This window comes from Peromyscus maniculatus, chromosome 9 (assembly GCF_049852395.1).
Source record: "Peromyscus maniculatus bairdii isolate BWxNUB_F1_BW_parent chromosome 9, HU_Pman_BW_mat_3.1, whole genome shotgun sequence".
Classification (NCBI taxonomy): domain Eukaryota; kingdom Metazoa; phylum Chordata; class Mammalia; order Rodentia; family Cricetidae; genus Peromyscus; species Peromyscus maniculatus.
Genome location: NC_134860.1, coordinates 2679418 through 2702442, shown reverse-complemented (window position 1 = coordinate 2702442; position 23025 = coordinate 2679418). Strand labels below are relative to the sequence as shown.

Here is a 23025-nt window from a genome sequence, read left to right as displayed (position 1 = left end):
GCAGAGAGCCTCCAGAGCCAACTCCACCTTCTTTGTTAGCGATGAATGCAAGGGCGAGGTGGCCTGCCTGTGGGCTGCCGGGTGGTGGTGCCTGTGCCTTCTGAATGTTTCATTTCTCGTGAGCCTTCCATCCTTCCCACCTGTCAGAGGGCACTTCCTATATTCATCCTGTATTTATTTTGTGCAGTCCCATGAGCTCTCTTTGTTTGGGGATCATTGCTCACTCACTGATTTACTATATGTACCTAAGTACCTGTGCTGGATTTTGTTCATCACCTTCCTTATTCTTGTTCTCTAGAGCAGAATGAAATATTCTCAACTGTTCCTACTCCATGAATAGTTTAACATTAGCTTCCCACTCGTGCTGTTTAAATGTTGGCTCAAGACAGTAAATAGAAATTCCCCCTGCTCCTTCCTTGGTACCATGGAGGACCCAGAAGGAACACACTGGTGCCTCTCTGCTAGTCCCCTCTTTGTGGACATTCAGGGAGGTTCCAGTTTTTTCCTTTCAAGAGGCAATGCTACCAAAGACTTCTGTTTGTGAAATGTTTAGAGTTCGCCGAGGAGAGCTTTTCTCAGGAGGTACTGAAAACAGTGTCTAAATAATTTCCACTGTTGTGTTTCGTGCTGTTTTTTAAAAGTTCACTTTCCAGACATGGAGAGATGGCTCAGCAATTAAAAGTACTTGCTACACTTCCAGAGGACCCGGGCTCAATTCCTAGTACCTACATAGTGGCTATTAACTGTCTATAATTCTATTCCTAAGAGATCTGATACCTTCTTTGGCTCCATGGACTCCGTGTATGGTACAAAGCCATACGTGCAGGCAAAACACTCAGATGCATAAAAATAAAAGTAATTTGAACACTCACTTTCCCAGCAGTAGTCTAGAACAATACACACATCTACAAATTTTCTCTACATTTGTACTTCTGCAGATTTCATGTCACCTAAAGAAAGATGAACTTCATTATCTTCACTACATTTAAACTTAGATTTCCCTGGCCTTTACTAATTTTACAACTCTCCCTACATCATCCCCACATCTACCTGTTCTTCTGCACTGGGTCCTGAACTAGTTACTGGGGAGGGCAGATATCTTCCCTTCTCTCTTTTTTTTTTTTTTATTTATTTTTTTTTTTTGGTTTTTCCAGTCAGGGTTTCTCTGTGTAGCTTTGTGCTTTTCCTGGAACTCACTTGGTAGTCCAGGCTGGCCTTGAACTCACAGAGATCTGCCTGGCTCTGCCTCCCGAGTGCTGGGATTAAAGGCGTGTGCCACCACCGCCCGGCCCCTTCTCTTTTTATAAAACCTATTTTTCCTTCAATTTTCCAATGCCTTTTTATTTTAAAAATTGCCTCTGAAATGTCACCTCTGCCTCTGTGTACAATCCTTTTGGGGTTTTGGTTGAGATTACTTTGAATAGAAAAGTTCATTTGGGGTGGGGTGACGTATTTAAAGCATCGATGCTCCTTTCCACAATAGTGTGCCTCCCTCCGCTTTTCGCTTGTCTTTTTATGTTCCTCACGGCTCATCCTTTTCTTCATGAAGGCACGTATTTTGCTGAGTTTATTCTGGGGCTTTCATAGTGATGAACGCTATCAAGGGGTCTTTGTTTCTGAAATGCTTTTCATTGGTTCTTGCCAATGTGAGGTTATAGCTTTATATGCTGATGATATAATCAGTCAACTTGCTGAGTTGTTTTATTAGTTCCAGTGGCTGGTCAGTGGGTTCTTGTGGGTTTTCTAAGAACACAGCTGGATCTGGTCTGTGGGTGATGTGGCAGCATTCACGGGGGTGGGGGTCGATTCCCAAAGAGCATTTCAGTTTTTCTCACTACAACGGGTCTGCTCATGTGTTTTATAGCGTGGCTGGATGTAGATGATGTGGGCTGGACTCCCAAGGTATGTTTTTTCTATGTTCTCACATTGTTTGCAGGAGCATTCAGCATAGTCACTGAGTATGTTTAACAGCCTCTGTATCCTTCACACTTTGGTGTGATCCCATGACTTCTTCTGTGATCAGGAGTGCCAAAAGTTGAGATTCCTTAAAAGTGCTTTAATCCCCAGTCTGATTCTGCAGTTCGCCCTCACAGCTGTTTGCTCTCTAATCTTCTGAGTTTATTATTATAAGTTCAGTCATGGAGCAACAAAAACTGACTGAGAACCACTCTGTCTCAGACTGAACCCCAGAACCCAGAGATGGGGGAAGATGCAGACACTCAGATACAGCCTGGTTCCCATGAAAGCGACACTTGGTTGCAGAGAAGGAGGAAACTGGAAAGCAGAGAACGCTTGGCAAAGTGCCGAAGTCAATGGTCCTTGGCGGCCACTAATCCATTTGGGGTGGTAAAGAGTATAGTCAGCTTACAGCAGATCTGTACACGAGAAAAAAAAAAAAAAAAGAGGGAGAGTATGGCGAGAGAGGGGTGGGAGTGGAGGGGAAGGCGGCAGGTATTATACTGTAGACAATACGGACACCACCACTAGCTGAAGGTGCCCTAAGGAGAGCTGCTTCTGAAATGGAGCTGGGATGGCATACCTGTGGCTGAAGGCGGGGAGAAGGGGTGATAGACACATGAGATGATTAATTCAAGGCGTTTCTGCCCCTCTGCTCATGAGTTGCATCCTTGCAGTGCCCAAACAGTAGGCTTTGGAGAGAGGAATGGAAACTCAGTCTCACATAGAAGGGGCACAGGTCTATGTTGACACTTTCCTTTTCGTTTTTCCAGCTTCCTGGTTTGAAAAGACAGTTTGATAATTTAAGCCTTTTTTATTTTTTTTCAAACCAATGAATTTAAGAACATACAACATACATTTGAGCCCATCTCAAATTCTGGAGAGTAGATGAAATCTGTTGGCTTGTCTTTGCATCCTTTCAAAGTTCATTCTTGGCTGTCCTCTGCCATTGAAAACTAGAACTGATACTTCCTGCTCGTAGAAGTGTGTTGTTGTTACCTGTGTTTGGGAATCTTGTATTTAATGCAGTAGAGACCCGAAGAGTTCCTAGTCCATGTACCTGTTCCCTTGTGCCCTCCCCGATCACTCTTGCTATTTCTGTCCCCTTGCTTACTCTCATTGCATACAGAAGACCACATCCTGTTGGTGACTTACATGGCTTTCCAGTGGGAACGGTTTTATGCATCATGTTTTAAGGATGCTTCACTCTGAGTAATTACAGCAGTATTGCCCACCTGCTTCTCTCTTAGCCTTAGTTGGTTTTTTTGTTTTTGTTTTTCCTTGCTAGTACTTTTGCAACTTAGAAGTCACTGGCTTTTAATGTGTGAATCAAACAACCTCACATTCAATGTGACGATAGCAATTTTAGACTCAAAGTAACAGATGTGTATATGTTTATTATCATGCTCTCTTGGAATGACCAGGTGTGTATTTCACATGTCTTTTCAGTTATTATTGTCAAAGTTTTAAACTTAAATACTTAGTGACTCTATTTTTCTCTGGATTTAGATATACTTTAGCACCCTTCTGCCCATTCACTAAAACTTTCTTTATCCTGTCTACTGTGAAACTGGTTCAATTCTCATCCGGTTGAGAATGATTTGTTCTAGAGCAGCAGTTCTTAACCTGCGGGTGTGGACCCCTTCAGGGTTGAACTACCCTTTCACAGGATCATATATCAGATATCCTGCATATCAGCTATTATTGTGATTCATAACAATAGCAAAATTACAGATATACAGATATAAAGTAGCAAAACAAATAATTTTATGGTTGGGGGTCACCACACATGAGGTGTCACATGTATTAAAGTGTCACAGTGGGAATGCTCTAGAGCATCTTTTCTAACCATTTTTGTTTGTTGGTTTCTTTCTTTGTTTGTTTGTTTGTGAGACATGATTTCTCTGTGTAGCCCTGGCTGTCCTAGAACTCACTCGGTAGACCAGGCTGGCCTCAAACTCACAGAGATCCACCTGCCTCTGCCTCCAGGGTGCTGGGATTAAAGGTGTGTGCCACCACCTCCCAGCTTAAACGTGTTTTATTATTGTTTGAGAATTTCATACATACATATCATATTCTCTCTCTCTCTTTTAAAATCCCCCACTGAATCCACCTAGTGCTACCTATGTGTTTATGGAAGTAGGACCATCTAATAGAGTATGGATAGCTTCTCAGGGGCTACATCCTTAAAGAAAACTGATGACCCCAGAGGCTATCAATTGCCATGGCTCCGCAGATAGGGGTGGGTCTTATAAGCTCCTCCCCCAGCCATTCTGGAATTTGAGCAGGCTGGATTTGCACAGGACTTAAACATGCAGTCATAGCTGCTTTGTAAGAGAACAACTTGCCTTGAAGTCCTTGTCCACTTCACATTGTCAACCATTTGGATGGGCTTTCCTCTTGTATCTGTGGTCTTCCGTACTCTATAACATTTCCTCTCTAAATTTCTTTTTTTTTCTTTTTGAACAAATTGACTGCATGATTATGACCTTATGTGACTCATTCTAATTCAAAGGACTAGTCTTCAGTCCAACTTGTGTAACTTTTCCTTGTTGATAATAGTTTTATCTGTCCAATTATTTTGGTACTATACCACATTGTAGTTTGGTAAAAACAAATGGGTGTTTGTGGTAGAGAAGAAACCCGGTGATCACTCTTTGCTGTTTTAAGTTCCTTCTCAACAAAATGATTCCTTTCACATATACCAAATACTACAGGTGCTGGGGAGAGACAAATGGCCAAATGTGGAGCAATCAGGATTTCATAGAATTTTTAGGCAATTTAGGAAAATTTAATAATTTTCATAAAATTAAGAAATCTTAATTCTTAGCTTATACTCACACTAGGGGACTGGAATTCTAGTGTCAGTTTTCAATATTGCCTCTTTGCTTTCCATTGGCAGGACATGGGTATGCATACAGCATTCTTCTGATGCTCTGTACTATAGGGGTCTTGAAGGCTCATGGGCTTCTAAGTCCCGCCCATCTCCCGTCATAGGTCGTTATCCCTAATCTTGGCACTAAGAAGTATTGATTGTTGTCATCCCTAGCCACATTGTCAGTAACCCTGATGAAATGAAGTTAAGGATGAAGGCTCTTTTTCTTCCTTTGAGTTCAGGAATAGCTTACCAAGATTTTTTTTTTTTAACATTTGTGCAATACATAATTTTTTGTTAAAAGGGTTTATCTTTTTTTTTAACTTCTTTTTGAAATGATATTTTTCTCTCCTCTAAATAATGTCTTTCTTGGATTATAGAAAGTTTTGTCTTTCCTAAAATTCCCAATCCAGTTTCTATCCTCCCAGGGATGTGTCTTCTGGTTTTAATATTTGGTCAGTTTTTATCAACCCACTATGAATATAGTTACCATTGTAAATGCTTTGTGCAATTCAGACAAAAAGAGTGAACTTCAAGTTTTGGATACCACATACAGGAGTCAGTGGAACAGAAGTACTTCCAGAGTAACTAGAAGTCTGACTTCACCATGGTACTTCTAGCTTTGTGGTAGTGTTGATGTGATCTAGAGCTTGCAGTCCATTGGGTTATGCTTATAAGCTGGAGTTCTTGTGTTATAGTTAGGTCCTATGCTGTGGAATATCTGATTATATCCACAAAGTAACTGATAGGCAGGGCAGGTGGTATGTGTTAGGAAACATGAGCAGCTGCAGGAAACAGACTGATACCCAGGCAGTTTGCTGCATCCAGTAGTTGGCAATGTCAATGGCCATACAAGTAGTCAGCTGGTTGTACCCAGTTAGTACCCTTTCCTTTTTTTTTCCTTTTTATCCTAATAAGTTCTATTGTTTGGGCTGTAGGGGTTGATCTGAAATAAAAATGTCCCCTGTAAAGAAGCACTTTTGGTAGGTTTAAAACAGTGATTTGGTAGTCTAGAATCTAGAATATATTTTAATTATGCCAACACATAATGGAAGAATTATTTTCTGGGGACTGTAACTTTTGAAGTATATTAAGACTGCTGGATTCTTGTAAAGAGTGTGAATAAGCAAGAAGTCCCCACAGAGTCAAGATGCATGAACAGGTGTGATGTCATCATCTCTAAGACCAAGTTTAGTACTTTTATTCTGTAAGGAAGAATACCGAGCAAATTTCTTACCTTACACAACCTCTAAATGGCCTAACAGTGTATTTGGGGTGGTGGGGTGGTGATGATGCACACCTTCAATCCCAGCATTTGGTTGGCAGAGGTAGGTGGATCTGGGAGTTTGAGGTCAGTCTTGTCTACAGAGTGAGTTCCAGGACAGCCAGGGCTATGAGAGAAACATTGTCTTGGAAAACCACAGAGGTGTGTGTGGGGAGGGGGTCATTGGAGGCATGCAGCACATGCAGCATTTTATTTCCTTGGGTCATCAGAAGGAGCTGCTGCATATGTGAAATAAGACATACTGAGAAACCCAGACTTTAGCCACTGAGGTTTTACTGGGCAGAAGGTACTCAAAAGTACCCAAGAAGGACTTTTCCCGGGGGGGGGGGGGGGGGGGGGGGCAGAGGGAATTTGGCACGTGTTATCTCTACCAATCGAGGAAGTCACCTGCTTTTACCTCCCACTTGTTGACTCTGGTGTTTCTCAGGAGCTCACTATGGAAAGAACCCAAAGCCCAGTGTTAAGGACATTTTTATTGGTCCCGTGAATCAGTGCATGTCATCACAAGGCATGGGCCAGCCCCAAGGTTAGTAGTTGTTATCCTGTAGAACTGTGACGGCCACCATAGAAAGTTCCTAAAAGGGAAACTAGCAAAAACAAGATAAAAGCCAATCCTGTTTTCTAATAGTTTTGAACCAAGACACACTTTTTTTTTTTCTACAATAATGCCTATCTTTACCAAATAAACCTGTTGGTAAAATGAGTTTGGTTTTCTCAGAAAATTCTATTAAGAATAGAAGACTAGGTGGACCCCAAAATGAGAATATCTTTGGCTAAAGACTAATCAAAATTGACAAAGAAATCTGTTTTTTTTTCTATTCTGCATCTAATATTAGAATATAATTAATACCATGTGATAATGAGACCTGTCAGGTTTCTGAAACTCTCATATAACTTCAGAACAAATTAATAACACACTTAACTAGATATATATCTAATAGATGTTGTAGCTAGAATTATCCTGGTCCTGCCTGGCCCAAGGTCAGGACAAATCTCTCTCACCCGCCAGTCCCGCAGCTGCTCAGACCCAACCAAGTAAACACACAGAGACTTATATTTCTTATAAACTGTATGGCCATGGCAGGCTTCTTGCTAACTGTTCTTTTTCTTAAATCAACCCATTTCTATTAATCTATAAGTTGCCACATGGCTCGTGGCTTACTGGTATCTTAACATCTTCTGATAGCGGTGGCTGGCAGCTCTCTCTGTCTCAGCCTTCCACTTCCCAGAATTCTCCTCTCTGCTTGTCCCGTCTATACTTCCTGCCTGGCTACTGGCCAATCAGTGTTTTATTTATTAACTAATCGGAGCAACACATTTAACATATAGAATATCCCACAGCAAGATGTCTTTTCAATTCCAGAGTTCCATGGCAATCCAAAAGTTAGCTTTGTAACAGAAAAGGATTGAGTTTGGAATTTTTTAAGCATGTAAATTGTTTAAAATATTTAGCTACGTAGGATCATTATAAAATAAAACCAGGATAATAAAATTCAAAATTCACTTGAAAAACAGGTTTACTACAGCATAATTGATAGGCATCTGAAGTATGCTATCTGATCATTCTGACATAGTGATATATACAGGAAACCTTAGCCACAATAAACACAGTAAGCTTGCCCAGTCATCTGAGGGTGTCCCATGTCCCTTGGGATTACTGCCTTTATTCCCTTCCCACACCCAATCCCCTGCTCCTGGAAACCACTGTTCTGTGACTTGTCTCCAGAGATTCAATTGTATTTTATAGACTTTGTCATTAAGAGAACCATACAATCCATATATTAATATCCCGTTGTCTCCTTCCAATCGCTCTGCATAATTACTTTGCGATTCATCTATGTCACAGTTTGGAATGAGGAATGTCCCATTGTATAAATACTTCTCAATTGGTTTTTTACACTTCTCCGTAGTTTATTTTTAGTAAGACATATTATTTGTACATCTTTGTGGGAGTATATTATGGTAATTCAACACATGTATACAATATTTAATAATCAAATCAGGTACAAGCACTTCCATCTCTTCAGCCATTAATCATGCTTGTGTGCTGGAACTGTTTCATCATATAGCTTCACACTGCGAACACCTCTTTCCATCCCCTTTCCCTAGTGACCATGGTCCCACCCATTCTCCCCTAAGACTGACTTCCTGGTTTCCACAAATGGAGACCAACATGTGTTATGACTCTTTCTTTGTCTGACTTATTTCACTCATTACAACAGCCTCCAGGTCTGTGTTGCTCCAAATGACAGGATTCCATTCTTTCTGGATCCGATTGATGGTCTGTGGTGTCTTTCCTGTGAGTGTGTAGTGTATGCGTGTGTGGTGTGCATGCGTGTGTGTGCAGATGTTTGTACCCACGTGTGCAGGCTAGAGATGGAAGTCGGATGCCTTCCCCTATTGCTCTTGACTTTTGTTGAACCAGTTTGCTCACTGAGCCTAGAGATCGCTGTCTCAGATAGATTGGCTGTCCAAGGAGCCCCTGAGATGCTTCTGTCTCCCTGCCCACCAAGGACGGGGGGGGGGGGGCACGCTATCATGCTTTGCTTTTATAAGGGTGCTAGGATCAAGTCATTGATTTTATATCTTAACTATTGTGATTCAAATTGCAAAGATATTTTAGTGTCATGACTTCATCATTTGAATATATATGCAGATAGAGAATTGTCGAATATATGATGGTTCCATTTTAGTTTTTGTGAGGACTCTCTATATTGCTTTCCATGATGGCCATAATGATTAAGATTCTTCCCAAGGGTATACAAGTCCCCTTTCTCACCATTCTTTGTGCCGTCATTGTTTTTGTGATAATACCCATTCTAGATGAGATGAGATGTCACAACGGTTTTCATCTGCTTCTCTTTTTCCCTGCTAGAGAGCAAGTCCAACACTGCATTAGCAATCTGCCGTGGAGCCTCCCCACCCCAGTATACTGTGATCTGGGTTTGCATTTTACAAATGGGCGAAACTGGGCATCTTTTCATGCACTTGCCCATTTGTATGACTTCTTTTGAGAGCTGTCTATTGAGTTCATTAGCTTACTTATTGTTGGATTTCATTTTATCATTTGAATCATGTGTGTATAAGGCAGGGGAGCATACATGAGTGAAAGTGCTCTTGGAGGCCAGAAGAGGGTGTTAGTTCCCCTGGCACTGGAGTCCCTAATAGTTGTGAGCCACTGTGTTGGTGCTGATATCTGAACCTGGATCCTTTCAGAGAGCAGCAAATGTTTTTAACTGATGAATCCTCTCTCTAGTTGCTGTTTACTATCATTTCATAGTAGATATTATGATGCCTCTAGCTTTTGTGTGTGTGAAGAGTTATTCATTTGTATCCCCCTGCCCCCAGGATCATTTTATTTTTAAACAATATTTTATATTTTGAGAATTTCATCTATATATACAGTGTGTTCTGATCATGGCCAACCTTTATTTCTTCCCTCCAACTCTCTGAGACTCCACCACAACACCCCTTCCAGCTTCATCTCCTCTTTTATTTTATTTTATTGTTTTGCTTAATCCTACTCTATCCCATTAGTGCTGCTTGTATGCACCTAGCCACATGAGTGTGGAGTCATCTCCAAAGCACAGAAAACCTCCCAGAGACCACAGCCCTAAAGAAAACTGCCTCTCCATCTCTCAGCCACAGTAGTCCTCATTTCAGAGGAGGACCTCATGGGCCACTCCCTAATCTGTGCTGAAATGTTGAGTGCCTTGATCTTGTGCTGGTAACCATGGTTGCTAAATTCACGAGCACAACCACCACATCATGTCCCCAAGGCAGCATTTTACAGCTCCTCTCCACAACTCCTGGCCTTTACTCTCTTTCCAATCCTTTTTCTGGAAAGTTCCTTGAGTCTTGGACATGGATATCCATGTCCCCTAAGAGCTGTGCACTCAGTTACTAATTTTCAGAATTTTGACACATAGGAATTCTCTCCATTAACCCCTCCCTGCTCACGCTCACTACAAAAAAGAACCTTTGCTACCAGGGTTGAGAGCAGCTCAGATGTATGGGAATAAACATAAACATTTGGAAGGTGGTTTGAAAAATATGACCGTTTAGCCAGGTAGCAAAAGTAGGTTTCTTCCTAGGGCCTCCACAGCCACAGGCTTTCAACCAGGTTTACAGCATCAGGTATGAATTCCCTCCTGTGGAGCAGGCCTTGCATCCAATCAAAGAATGCCATAATGCAATACTCAGGCCACAAGTATACCAGTTGACCCAGTGAGCCTGCTCAGGATGACGCTGGTTATCCTGTGTGTGTGTGTGTGTGTGTGTGTGTGTGTGTGTGTGTGTACTAAAGGGAGACCGACAGACACAGGCAAAGAGGCAGAGCCAGAGAGACAAAGACTGAAAGAGAGCCAGAAAAAGACAGACAGACAGATAGACAGAGATGGAAAGAGAGCCAGAGAGACAAATACACTGATCATCAGTGTAGCCATCAGGGCCTGAACTACCATTTACAATACCATAGACTTTTATCTCACTGCTCACTATTGGCCTGTTTCTGAATGATTCAATTTTGGTTGGTGGTATGCCCTCACAGGTATGCATTTCTGCTAGGTTTTCTAGTTTTTAACATATAGTTATGATAAATGTAAGTTGTCATGTCTGTTTTATCTATAATCATTTGGGTATTCATGTTATTAGTTATCTAGCTACAGAATTGTCAACTAACCTTTACAGAAATCAGCTGTTTCATTTCTTTTGAGTTTGTATTTTTTGGAATGGGTCTTTGTCTCAGGACTGATGCTTCTGCTGCATCCCACAGACTTAGTGTGTCACACTGTCATTTGTTTTTATGTTTCCCCCACTTGGTTCCTTCACTTGGTCATTCAAAAACACACTTGATTCCTATGTGTTTGGATTCTTTCCATTCATTCTTTGCTATTTGTGCTTTTATTCCATTTTAGACAGAGAAAATACATAATATGATCTCAATTTTGAGAACTCTATTAGAGATTTTGTTTGTGACCTAACATAACATCTATCCTGAGACTATTTTATGTACATACAAGAGGAATGTGCATGGCAATACTATCTGATGAATAAGTCTGTGACCCCTTGATTCAAAGTGTGACTCAATTCAGATATTTCTTTGATGATTGCCAAGAAAATACAGCCATTTGGAAAAGTATAGTAACAAGGCACCCAGCTATTAATTTATTAGAGTCTCTCTTTCCATTAACATGCACTATTTGCCTTATTTGGTTGGCAGGTTATTGGGTATTGGAAATCGCTAAATCTTTCAGAATTGACACTTTAACCTCAAAATTTTTAGTTTAAAGTCTGCTTTACTTTATGCATCTATACCCACCTCTCCTCACTTTTGGTTTCCATCTGAGCAATTCTTTTTTCAACTGTTCATTTTTAAGCTCGGTGTATGTTTACCAATGAAATGATTTTTTTGTCAGGCAGCACATAGCTAGATCATTCTTTTGTTTGTTTGGTTTGGTTTGGTTTTTGGTTTTTTCGAGACAGAGTGTCTCTGTGTAGTTTTGGTGGCTGTCCTGGATCTCACTCTGTAGACCAGACTGGCCTCGAACTCACAGAGATTCACCTGGCTCTGCCTCCCGAGTGCTGGGATTAAAGGTGTGCGCCACCACTGACCCTTTTGGTTGGTTGGTTTGTTCATTTTTGTTTTTAACTTTTATTGATTCTTTGCAGATTTCACATCATGTGTCCTGCCCATCTCCCTGCCCCTTATCTGCCCTCTGCCCTTGCAACCTCACCCCACCCCCCAACAAACAACAAAAACAAAAAAAGGAGAAGAATCTTGTCGTGGAAGCTGTAGTGTGGCCCCTTGAGTCACACAGTTTACCAGTTTACTCTTCAGCCTTTTCCTCTTCATTTGCAAGTGTCTGGTTTGAGGCCCCTGACTTCTGCTACAGGACTGATAATGGGCCCTCACTGGGGCTCCTCCTGGACATCCTGTTGTTGTCCTGTGTTGTGGAGATCCTACAGCTTGGGCTCTGTTGGTTCACCCCTTTCACATGCTCCAACAGTTCATAGATTGAGTGGACGTTGGGATGGGCCAACTCACAGCCCTGGTTCTGGGCCTGGGTGGTAGCTGGGTTGGTCAGCTCGCCAGCTCTCCCTCGTTGTCACCACCAGATGAGCTCTCCAGCACTGCTTCTCTAGCTTACCCAGTGCAGCCTGCAGCAAGGGGCGGGGCCGGTTCTGCTCTCGGCCTCACTCATATCAACAGGACCAGCTCTACTGTTTTGCCCAGGCAAGGAAGGGGCAGGGCCTTCTCTCCCAATTGCTATAAGGGGCATACAGGGGTGCTCTTATGTCCTCGGGGCAGGTTCACCTGCATCCCTGACAACAAAGTTAGCCCTAGTGTACTGCCTTGGCTAGTGTCTGCTCTCCTGTGTAGCTGGTGACGGGCAGGGGCAGTTCTCTTGCTCTCGTGATCCCAGGGCCATGCTGCTGTAAGGGCCATACCCGTGCTGCCACCTGGGGCCATGGTGACATCTGAGCCCATACTCTGACCTAGGACCGTGTCTAGGTCCATGGTCTTGACACAGCCAGGGTCTGTGATGATATCTACAGCCGGTGTTACCACAGTGGGTACCATAGGAGGGCAGTCATAGGAACCAAGTATGTTGAAATACATGGGCCATGCTGAGCAGATACCAACATGGCTCCAGGTGGCCACCCTGACCACTGGCATTGGCATGGCCTTCAATGGCATCAGGAGCCAAGGACATCAACTCAGACCCTGGCTGCCGCAGGGCCACAGACCTATATATGGCCCTCAGCAGCATCCCTGAGCTGGACAACACCATGTAACACTGCCAGCCACTCAACTCGGCATGGCCCTGGCTGCAGCCCAGATCCTGGGCATCCATGTGGCTCTGGTTGCACCATGGGCTACCAAACATCAACACAAACCATGGCTGTGGTAGGACCACAGACCCAGCAGCAGCCTGGTCCTGGATACCACCATGGCCCCAGGTAGCAGTGCAGGCCACTCAGATCAGCATGGCCCCCACGGTGGCCCTGGGACACCAACCTGGCTCCAGGTGGCAGTCCAGACCATAGGCCTCTGCATGGCCCTTAGTGGCAACAGGAGCCACAGACATCACTGCATGCTCCCTCAGCTGCTTCAGGGCCTTGGACCAAGATTGGTATTTGGCAGTAGCCCAGGCCAGGGAATGACCTTTGACCAGGATGGCTAGTAGACGCCATTCACATTAGCCTGTTCCTCCCTACCCTCACCTCTTCAGACCCGCCTCTCTCCCAAGCCCATGAACCACCCTATCTCTCTCTCTCTCTTCAACTCTGTACCTGCTCACCACAACAGTCTCTGACTGCCCAGTGCCATAGATGCCAGGCAGCACTTGGTTGAGACCTGTCCCCATCAGCCTCATGGCCTGGTGCCGAGCTGTTGCTGGGTCACAGCCTGGGCTAGAGTCCCACTAGATCTTTCTTAATATAATTGGTCAATCTATGGGGATTTTTGCTGTTGTTGATGATGATGATGAATTGGATTCACTTACTCCAGGTTTTAATTGATAAACATCTTCCTGCTGTTTTGTTGATTGGATTCTGCTCTTTCTGTATATTTCTGTGTCCCTCTCCATTGTCTATCATTTTTGTGGTTTGGTGGTTTTCTACCATGCTGCAGTTGGATTCCTGTGTCTGTTTTTGTAGTGCATTTCCTATATGCATATGCTTTCATCATAGTAATCACTATCTTCTCATTGATAGTATTGAGATGGTCTGCTTCTGAGCATCTAAAAAAATACTTTTCTTCTGAGAATTCACATGTATGTGCAATGAAATATGATCATATCTGTCCCCCATTTCCCTCTTCCAACTTGATATCTTTTTCTTTAAGAAACAAAACAAAACACCAAGTCCAATCAGTGCCACTCATATGTTCATGGGTGTAGAGCCATCCAGTGGGCACAAGCCAACTACCAGTGGCCACACCCCCAAAGAAGAATGATTCTCCTTCCCCAGCAGCCAACAATTTTCAGTAGCTCCTCAGAGGTGGGGCTTATGCTGGAATTTGGGCTGTCTTGATCTAGCTACAGCTGCTGTAAGTTCATGAGTATGACAGCCCCGTCCTGGCCAGGACACAGCATGTCACCACACTCTCCTTCCACACCTGGCTTTGACATTTTTTTTTTTGCCTTCTCTTTCATGGTGTTTCTCTCTCAGTTATGTTGAATAATTTTTAATTCCAAGCTTTAAAACTATTGATTAATCTTCATGATTTCCGTGTCTTCGGTGAATTTCTTATTTTTTTTTTCTTGGATTTTTTCTCTTTTTTGGTATTTGTCTCCATTCCCTTGCATTTCACTAAGTTTTTTGAGAACCATAATTTTACATCCTGTCAGCAATTCAGCAGTTTTCTTCAAATTGGGATCCTTTGCTGGAGAAGCATGGTTGTATATTTGTGTTGATGTCTGCACATCTTTCATAACACTGGCTTGCTTACCAATTTTATCAAGTAGCATCTTTAGGTTGGTTGTAGGAGAGATGAAAAGCATAGTGTGTGGTTCCTTCAGCCTCAGTTGAGGTCTCCATGGTCTAGCCTAGCCTGCCGCAGTTCATAAAGGTAGTTGTTTTTCTTTAGGCTGGACAAAGACTTGTGGTGGTAACTGACACATCTCAGTGGTGTGGGATCTGGAGAGGTTTGTTCTGTGGTCTCTCAGAGAAAGAGGTACCAGGTGTTGTAGTACTAATTGCCATAGACCTGAGACATTCTTCGAGATTCAGAAGGAAAATATGAGAGATGATTGGGTTGATGCTACCTCGAAACTAATTTCCAGGTCTTCAGAATGAGATGGGGGCGGGGGGTGAGCTCATGTCATGTTGGCATCTGTAGCCCTGGTAATTGTAGACCACAGTTACGTGTTACAAGAGGGACCTTGCCCAGGCTCCATTAGGAGATAGCGGCTGCTGGGACCAATACACCATTGCCTGCTTTAATGAAGCTGCAGAAAGCAGTGAATACCCTGTGTGGGTGAGTACAAGCAGAGACCTTCACTAGTTTCTGTAGAGAACACAAGGGGAGGACTTGGGCTCATAGCTATGGTGACCGTTCATCCTAAATCTCGGCATGCTGAGTGGCAGGTGGTTTTCCACCCATCGAGGTACACAATGACTCAAGGCATCCAATGGTTCATACCAGCCCCTGTGCTAAGATGGCATCGGTGGTTATAGGGCAGATCCTTCTTTGCAGCAAAGCAGATTCTCTTCCTCTAGCCCCACAAATCTGGAACTTATGTGTGCCATGGAATTCTCCTGCAGCTAGGACTCTGCACTGCTATAATCAGGGTCGTTGGCACTTTGCTTTTGCCAACATAGCTGACGTGTGAATTGCCATGCTCTTTGCATTGCTCTTCCAACGCTCCATGAGCTTTAGGCTCACATCTCTTCTCTGCTAATATTTAAACGTTCTTTCTTTTGTTGCACTAGACCTCAAGGCACCTCTGTGTCGCCATTTTGTTCTGTGAAAAAAAAAGAAATGTACCTAAAGAGAGAATACACATTCACCATCTCCAATTAATAGCAGAGGTTCGCTTTAGGGAAACTGACACCTACTGATAAATCATTAGATGTATACCGCTGTGCCTTTGATGTCAGCTCAGTCCCTAGAAAATCCTATAAATAAAAGCTCCCATAGGACCTATGGCTTTGCAAAAACTCCTTTCTCCTGGCACCATGTCAAGGAGTCCCACACCCTTGTCTGTGTACTATACCCCTCTTTCTCGCTTTGGAAATAGACATCCCTTTAGAATAAAACCTCCCTTCGTTTTTGCTAATGTTCCGCTGCTCTTTTACAAAAATATGTCTCATTTTCCTCTTAAAGTCATTTTTTTCCTTTCCTACTTTTAGTTATTGAACCTCAGTAATGTTTGAATTCTTGTAATGCAATTTTCAAGAATGGAGACATAGCAAAATATAGTTGTAACGTTTTTATATTGTATAAAACCAAAAATGCCAGGGTATATAAATTATGAAGCCTATTTAGTTGATGTTTTCTTAGAAATTAACTCTAATGAATATTACCCAATTTGACATAAACTTGAGATTATACATTTTATCAAAAAAGACTTGTATAGAGCTACTTCTATCACTGCGTGCAGGGGGAACCCACACTGCAAAGAAGCCCTAAAGCCTTCGTGTGGCAACACCACTGAGCTACAAACCCTCTTTGTACCGGCCCACTTCCTCTCTTGGAATTGTATCCTTGCTTCCTAGATTCTCTTGCTTTGCTTGCTATTGTCTATGTGTCTGTCCAGTTCTATTTTCCATGCCAGAAGAACCTGGAGCCACTACCAAGGTACCCACTAGGCCCCAATATCAGTACTATAAGCGAAAAACCATCTTGTTTATTTACATAGATGAAAGTTACCTGGGTTTAGAGATGCAGTCCAGTCGGATATATATGAGGATGGGAACTACATTTACCCATGAGTCAAAAGCATGTATCTATTTTAAGGATGCTATAGCTAGAACCAGATCTCAGGGCCCTTACAAAAAAACCCAAGCAAGGCCAGCTCTTTCCTCCCCTGTTCCTTCTCTACCTAAACCTTGTAGTTTGGTAAGCAAAGAATCTACTTTAGCACTATAACACTGCTTCCCAATAATGTAAACATGAAGCTGATCATCCTTAAGTGTCCCCATTGTTCTGAATACCTGCAAGTTAAGGTGCCATCAGCATTAGAACTAAAGCCATTTGAAGAACCAAAACTGTCATTATTTCCCAAATAGTCCTCCTTCAGTGAATTCCTGTTTCCACAAAGCCTCCCTCGTCTCTAACACCTCCCCCCCCCCCCCATGGGCTGAGAGTCTTAATCAGTTTCTGTTCTGCTCTGGGAGTATCTTCCCCTCCTCTGATTTTACCCTGAAATTAGTTCCTCCCACTGTGGCTTGGGTTTATTCTACATATCTATGGAAGGTGGCAGAGTTTATGTGTGTCTTTCTGGATAATCCGATAGCATTCCTTCTGACCCAGGCATAAAGTTATTTGGGAAACTTGATACCGTAGTGTACACTGAGGAGCATCCCTTGTAGATCCACAAATTTCAGTTAGTTTCTTAGTTTCTTTCAAGCCAGAGGGAACAAGTACCCCCTTATCCTGACATCTGTAGAATTAGGTACTCATAATAATTCTACATTAGAAATGGGAAATTTTAATGATTGGGAGAAAGACAAACTAATCTACAAGTACAGATAATGGAGGAGCCATATTAAAGGGAAGCCAACTGATAATAAACCTAAGTCCAAACAAATGTTTTGTAAGAGGATACCCAAACATAACAATCAACTCAGAATAAAGCAAAGGACTTGTCAGTCAAAAGCAGGATGTTGGCCTCAGAAAAGACTTCACCAATCTCCCCTTGAAGACGAATCATGTGCTGGGGTCAGGGACATAGACAATTCACGCTGGTGCATGGCAGAAATCCAGATGACTCACCTGGCAAAAGTGAGATGCTCTCAGGGGGTCGGTCCATGCAGGCACCCAAACTGTTGACATGAAATAATGTGCCTGCTTTAATAGAAATGAGAAGATAATTTATTCTAAGCCTACTATGAATGATCATAGCCCGAATATGTCACCCTGAATGACATATTCCACCATGGAGGAAGTTACATCAACTTCTGAGGTCACTTAACTAAACAAAATAATAAGTAAATGCATTTCCCAAATACCTTTGTGGGGGCACTAGGGAGGCAGGCTGTTTAACAAAGCAAGCTTTGATGTGATTCTTAGCTTTGGTGTTGGTGGAGGTTAGGGCTCTTATGAGATTATTCCCAGAGAGTGTCTCTAATACTCACAAGAATGTTAAGATCAATGCAAAGTTAAGGAGAACAGTTATTAAAGGGACTAAGATGGACCCAGATCATTTTGTCTCTCATCTTACAGCATCCCAAAGCTCTAGTCATCTGAGATCAAGTAGTCAGCAAGATCTTTAACATACAGGCAGCTTCCTCAGACTGCTCCAGTTTAATGACGGTGACAGCATCAAGCTCACTACAATTAGACTGGGTGTACTGATGGATCCCAAAGGTTGGGGCTGCTATACAATCTCAGATCAGAACTTAACCTGGACTCCAGAGCCTCCCCTGTGTCGATTTCACTGAAAACATCCTCCTCTCTTCTGGGTGGATCAAGAACACAGCAGTACAGGAATGTTTTGTTTTGTTTTGTTTGTTTCTGTGCAGCACACAGCAGTCTTTGGGGAAAGGAGAAAAGCTCCTCCTGAAGGAAATCAAATACAGAATGAGATGATGTTTTGGGCCCTGGACGTTTTCTTACCAAACTAGAAGCCCATGGCAGAGAAACAGGAGATAGCTTGCTTGAGTTTCACTGTGGGGGTCATCCTGAGATCTAATTCTAGAGAGTGAAATCAGATGTGAAGAAGGTACATTTTGAAAACTGACCTGGCTTAGGCAATGCTGACTGGTTTCTCTATATGAAACCCCTGTCTCTCCAGATGAACGGTACTAACTTCAAGAGAAGACAGCTGGTGCTTTCTCATCCCAGCCTAGCATTTTTAATGGAAGCACCTTAGTTGGGGGAGGCACCTTCCTGGAAAGGTTATCTCTGAACCTGGTGCCACAAAATATTATGGTTTGTTCCCACAGGGGAGAAGTGTTCCTATCCATCTTTTCATTTGAGAGATGGTGGGCTGGTTAATTTTAATTGTCGAGTGAACACAATCTAGGATCATCTGGGAAGAGAATCCCAATGCATGGTTATCTGTGTCAAGTTGTGCCATTTCATTTTGATTATGTTAAGTGAGGTAGAATGATCCGCCCACTGTGGGAGACATTGTTCCCTAGGCAAGGGATCTCAAACTCGATGAGGGTGGAGAAAATGAGTTGAGAATGAGAATACCTGGACTCACTGTTCCCTGTTCCTAATTCTGGATGCCACTGGACCAGCTGTGCTAAGCTCCTACACCGTGCCTTCCCCACAGTGATAACCTGACTGGAATGAAAATGAACTCTTTCTTCCTCCGTTCCCTTGTCAGGGGATTTTTATCAGAGCAACAGAGACGGAATGAAGACAGACGGTAAACGCCCTCCCTCTCACTGTCCTGTTTCCTTCCATCCCCACAGGTCCTTCGTCATCCAGCAAATCCCGAGTAGCAATCTGTTCATGGTGGTGGTGGACAGCAGCTGCCTCTGTGAGTCTGTAGCTCCTATCACCATGGCGCCCATTGAAATCAGGTATATCCTTTTTTATGTGGGTCCAGCCGCTGCAGCTGGTAAAGGGGAAACAGTAGGGACACTGTGGGCTGATGTGTCAAGGAGGGAAGGGTTACGTCCTTTCCCTGTGCGTGGAGAAAAGGGCTGAAGCTGCTTTAGCGCCAAGTTTTGACCCCTGAAATTCCAAGTGAGGGAAGCAATGGTCGGAACCACGCCTTAACTACAGTCAACATAATGAATCCCTGAAGTGCGAACGGTTAAAGGCTCAGAAGATCAGGCGGCGTCCGGAATCCTGCCACGGTTTCCATCCTGAGGCAAGTCTGAGAACCGTTTCAATTTTCTTTTCCCATCAGATTAATGAGGAGTACCTCACAATGACCAAGAACAGCTGAAAACTTGACTCCTGAGAAAAGAATTCCTTTCAGAAAACTAAAAAAGGAATACATGACAGCTAATAGATCTGGGTATTCAGCCCATCTCCACTGAGTAATCGCTCCTTTTTTTTTTTTTTTTGGTATCCATATATATTTTAAAATCTTTTTCTGGCTTTCTGTGTTATGATTTTTATCATGCACAAGGTGACTCTGACCATCATGATTTATTTATTTTAAATGGAAGATAAAGTTATTTCCATTGATTATTTCAGATAGCTTTTTATTTGCAAGAAATCTACTTAAAGAAAAGCAGCAAACTTAACATTCACCTCCATCAGTGGCAACCATCTGGTACTAAGGGACAGCCAGGGTTTGACACTTCAATATGATATTGTCTTCTACAAACCCATTGGCCTGTATTGCTCTCCCGGGAGGTGTGTGAGCAGCAGGTTAGACACATCTGCATCCAAACCCCTCAATTGTCACACCTATGTTGATGAGTGTAGAATTAAGACCACTCCTGACAAAGGTGAGTTCGCATACATTCTACAGTAGTGTAGGTGACAACATTTTAAACAAGAAAAGTAAGTTTGTAAATGAACTCTACTCCTACCCAAAGGAGAAAGCTGGCCTGGACCCATAACTATAGAGAAATTGAACACCTACTGTTGAAAATGTCACCTCAGCTTTCTTCGTGTCTGCGTCCCTTCAATTAACACATCATTTTGATGTACTAGGCTATCCAGTTCTTAAGATGTTAAAAGTCAGTATACTAACCTATAGTAAGTACTGTCAGTATTTTGACTATAATAAATTAGTTTATTAAGAATATTTGCATCTATAGTCAAAAGGGAAATCAAAAGCAACATGTTGTATATATTATATATATGCTGAAAATAACCTTTTTAATATTTCAGTGGTAGCCAAATGTCACTATGAAAATATAAACAGTTTTAATTAAAACCAGGGAAAGAGCTGGACGTGGTAGTTTTACCTATAACCCAGCACCTGGGAGGCCAAGGTAGGAAGAGAACAAGTTCAAGGCCAGACTTAAGTACAAAGTAAGACCCTATCTCCAAATGCTATCAAGAATTGCATACTTGGATAACTGAGTGAGTCAAGAAAAAGTTATTAGAGTTAACGTGAAAAGCTTCTTTGGTAACTGGATATAAGATAAACATAAAATCCTGTAGTTTCTCTTTTTCTAGAATACTGAAATTGGGATCAGTATAACCTAGAAAGTAATTTTATAAAGAAACAGTCAATTCAAAAACAAAGAATATATGGATTAGTCTTACATGGTGAAATAGTAGTCTTATGAATATTCTAGGAATTGGTAAGATGCTTTATTGTCTAAGACTAGAAACTGTGGAATTAAAACAGACCCATTCCAATAGCTTGGCCTACCTGGGAAAATGTAACAAAGTCAGTAGCAGTGTTCAAGAAGTTCAAATGATGTTTATAACTAGTAATAGCTCAAGGTTTTTAAAGTAATACAAAGTGAAGAGACATCTAGGTCTAATTCAGAGGCATAGCAGGCTTAAGCTTTGCAGCCTTCTTCTTGGGTACCTTTCCCATAGCCAGAGGCACAGGTAAATGGTACTGGATGGGAGAGACCTGCATTTAGCACCTCTTGACAAAGTAAAGAACATAATAAGAAAATAGCCAAACAGAGTAGGAGAATAATGGAGTTGGCAACATTTCTAGATGCATTTAAGAGAAAGGAACACATAAAATTATTTTTTTTTCTGAAACAGGGTCTCTCTCCCCCAAATAAAGAAAAAGATGATTTGAGAAAAAGTTTCTGAGCTGACTGTGTCCCTCAGCTCTGGTCCTTCATTCCCTTTCTAACTAGAAATTGTTGGGGTTTTATAAGATCACAGAGGATGCCTGTACTGGTAGCCCTTTGCTACATCAGTGGTTCTCAAACTGTGGGTCGAAACTCCCTCGACAATCCTCTGTCTCCAAAATATTTACATGATGATTCATGATAGTAGCAAAATTACAGTTATGAAGTAGCAATGAAAATAATTTTATAGTTGGGGGTTCATGAGGAACTGTATTAAAGGGTTGCAGCATTAGGAAGTGTGAGAACCACTATTCCACATAATTTTCAAAGCAGGCCTGGAAGATGTGGCTCGGTGGTTAAGAGCACATACTGCTCTTGCCAAGGACCCAAGTTTGGTTCCCAGCACCTACTTTAAGTGGCTCACAATTGCTTGTGACTCCAGTTGATATGATGCCCTCTTCTGTACTCGACAGCTACAGCACTCAGAGAGCCATGCCCCCTGACACAAACATACTTAAAAACAAATACATCTTTAGAAAAATAAAATAATTTTCAAAGAGTAATTTAGATAGTATGTGCATTAACAACCGCAGTCAAGTATTTGGACCTCTAACTTGGTGGGATTTAGACAAACCCGAATCCTTCCATCACTGAGTCAGAAGATTCTAGAATTCTCATCCGCGTGGAAATTGCAAAGCCTAATGTCCTGGAACCCATTCTGCTCTAATCAGTCCTTGCTTTCCCCACAGGAGAATGCGAGGGAGTGTGGGGGTGCATCGAGTCTGCAGGCCCAGCTGGCCCTGCTGCTGCTCCCCCTGATTTTGAGTCTCTTCTCGAGGTGACACTGACTACTGAGATGTTCTTTTGGCATGCTATCAATCATGGATAAACTGTGAACCCAAATATGGTGCGACATAGAAGACATAAGCGTAGGCCAGCCATCAGCATCTCCTGATTTTAAACTGTGCGTGATAGAAACTCTCACAGATACATTGACAAAAAGTTCTCTTTTTACTTTGCCAGTCATGCAAATGTGAGTTTGCCACATGATCACCCTTCATCAGAAATGGGGCTGTACTGGGTAGGCAGTATCCCTTCTGCTTGGAAACCATGGAAACCAATTTAAAACTGTGTACTTTTTAAATAAAGTATATTAAAATCATAATCACCTTGTTTGAAATTTATCATTTTATGAGCTGAGAACACAGTCTAAAAAAGAAAAAAAAAATCATGGTTGGAAAACGTCACCTATTCCAGGAACCAGTAAGGATGCTGTTGGCAGAGGATGTGCCCTAAAAGCAGATTCTAGACAAATAGTTAACAATCGTTTAGATGTTCCACTCAAGTCCTAAAAATATTTACAGAAGTAAATCAAACTATCATCTACATTGTGGAGATTTCATTACATAGAACCTGGGTTTGTTGAATCAGACTTCAACAGAGATCAGACTTTGGAGGAGAACACAAGTTCTCTTAATAGTCAAGCGCTAACTATTTAAGGGTAGAAATAAAGAAGTCATAAATCCCAGGAAATTCTTCTGAAAAGGCTTGGAGGAAATAAAGA

General features: G+C 42.2%; 1 protein-coding gene across 5 annotated transcripts in view; it reads left to right on the top strand.

The window, feature by feature from the left end:
• Cacna2d3 (calcium voltage-gated channel auxiliary subunit alpha2delta 3) overlaps positions 1–22625 on the top strand; it is an 854380-nt gene extending 831755 nt beyond the window's left edge. For all 5 annotated transcript variants that reach the window (XM_076544133.1, XM_076544132.1, XM_076544131.1 and 2 more), the window contains 3 exons: positions 19209–19324; positions 19533–19612; positions 22211–22625. In XM_076544133.1, coding sequence (XP_076400248.1) covers positions 19209–19324; positions 19533–19612; positions 22211–22303 — 289 coding nt within the window. In that variant the 3' untranslated portion in view covers positions 22304–22625. The remainder of the gene's footprint in view (positions 1–19208; positions 19325–19532; positions 19613–22210) is intronic.
• The last annotated feature ends 400 nt before the right edge of the window (positions 22626–23025 follow it).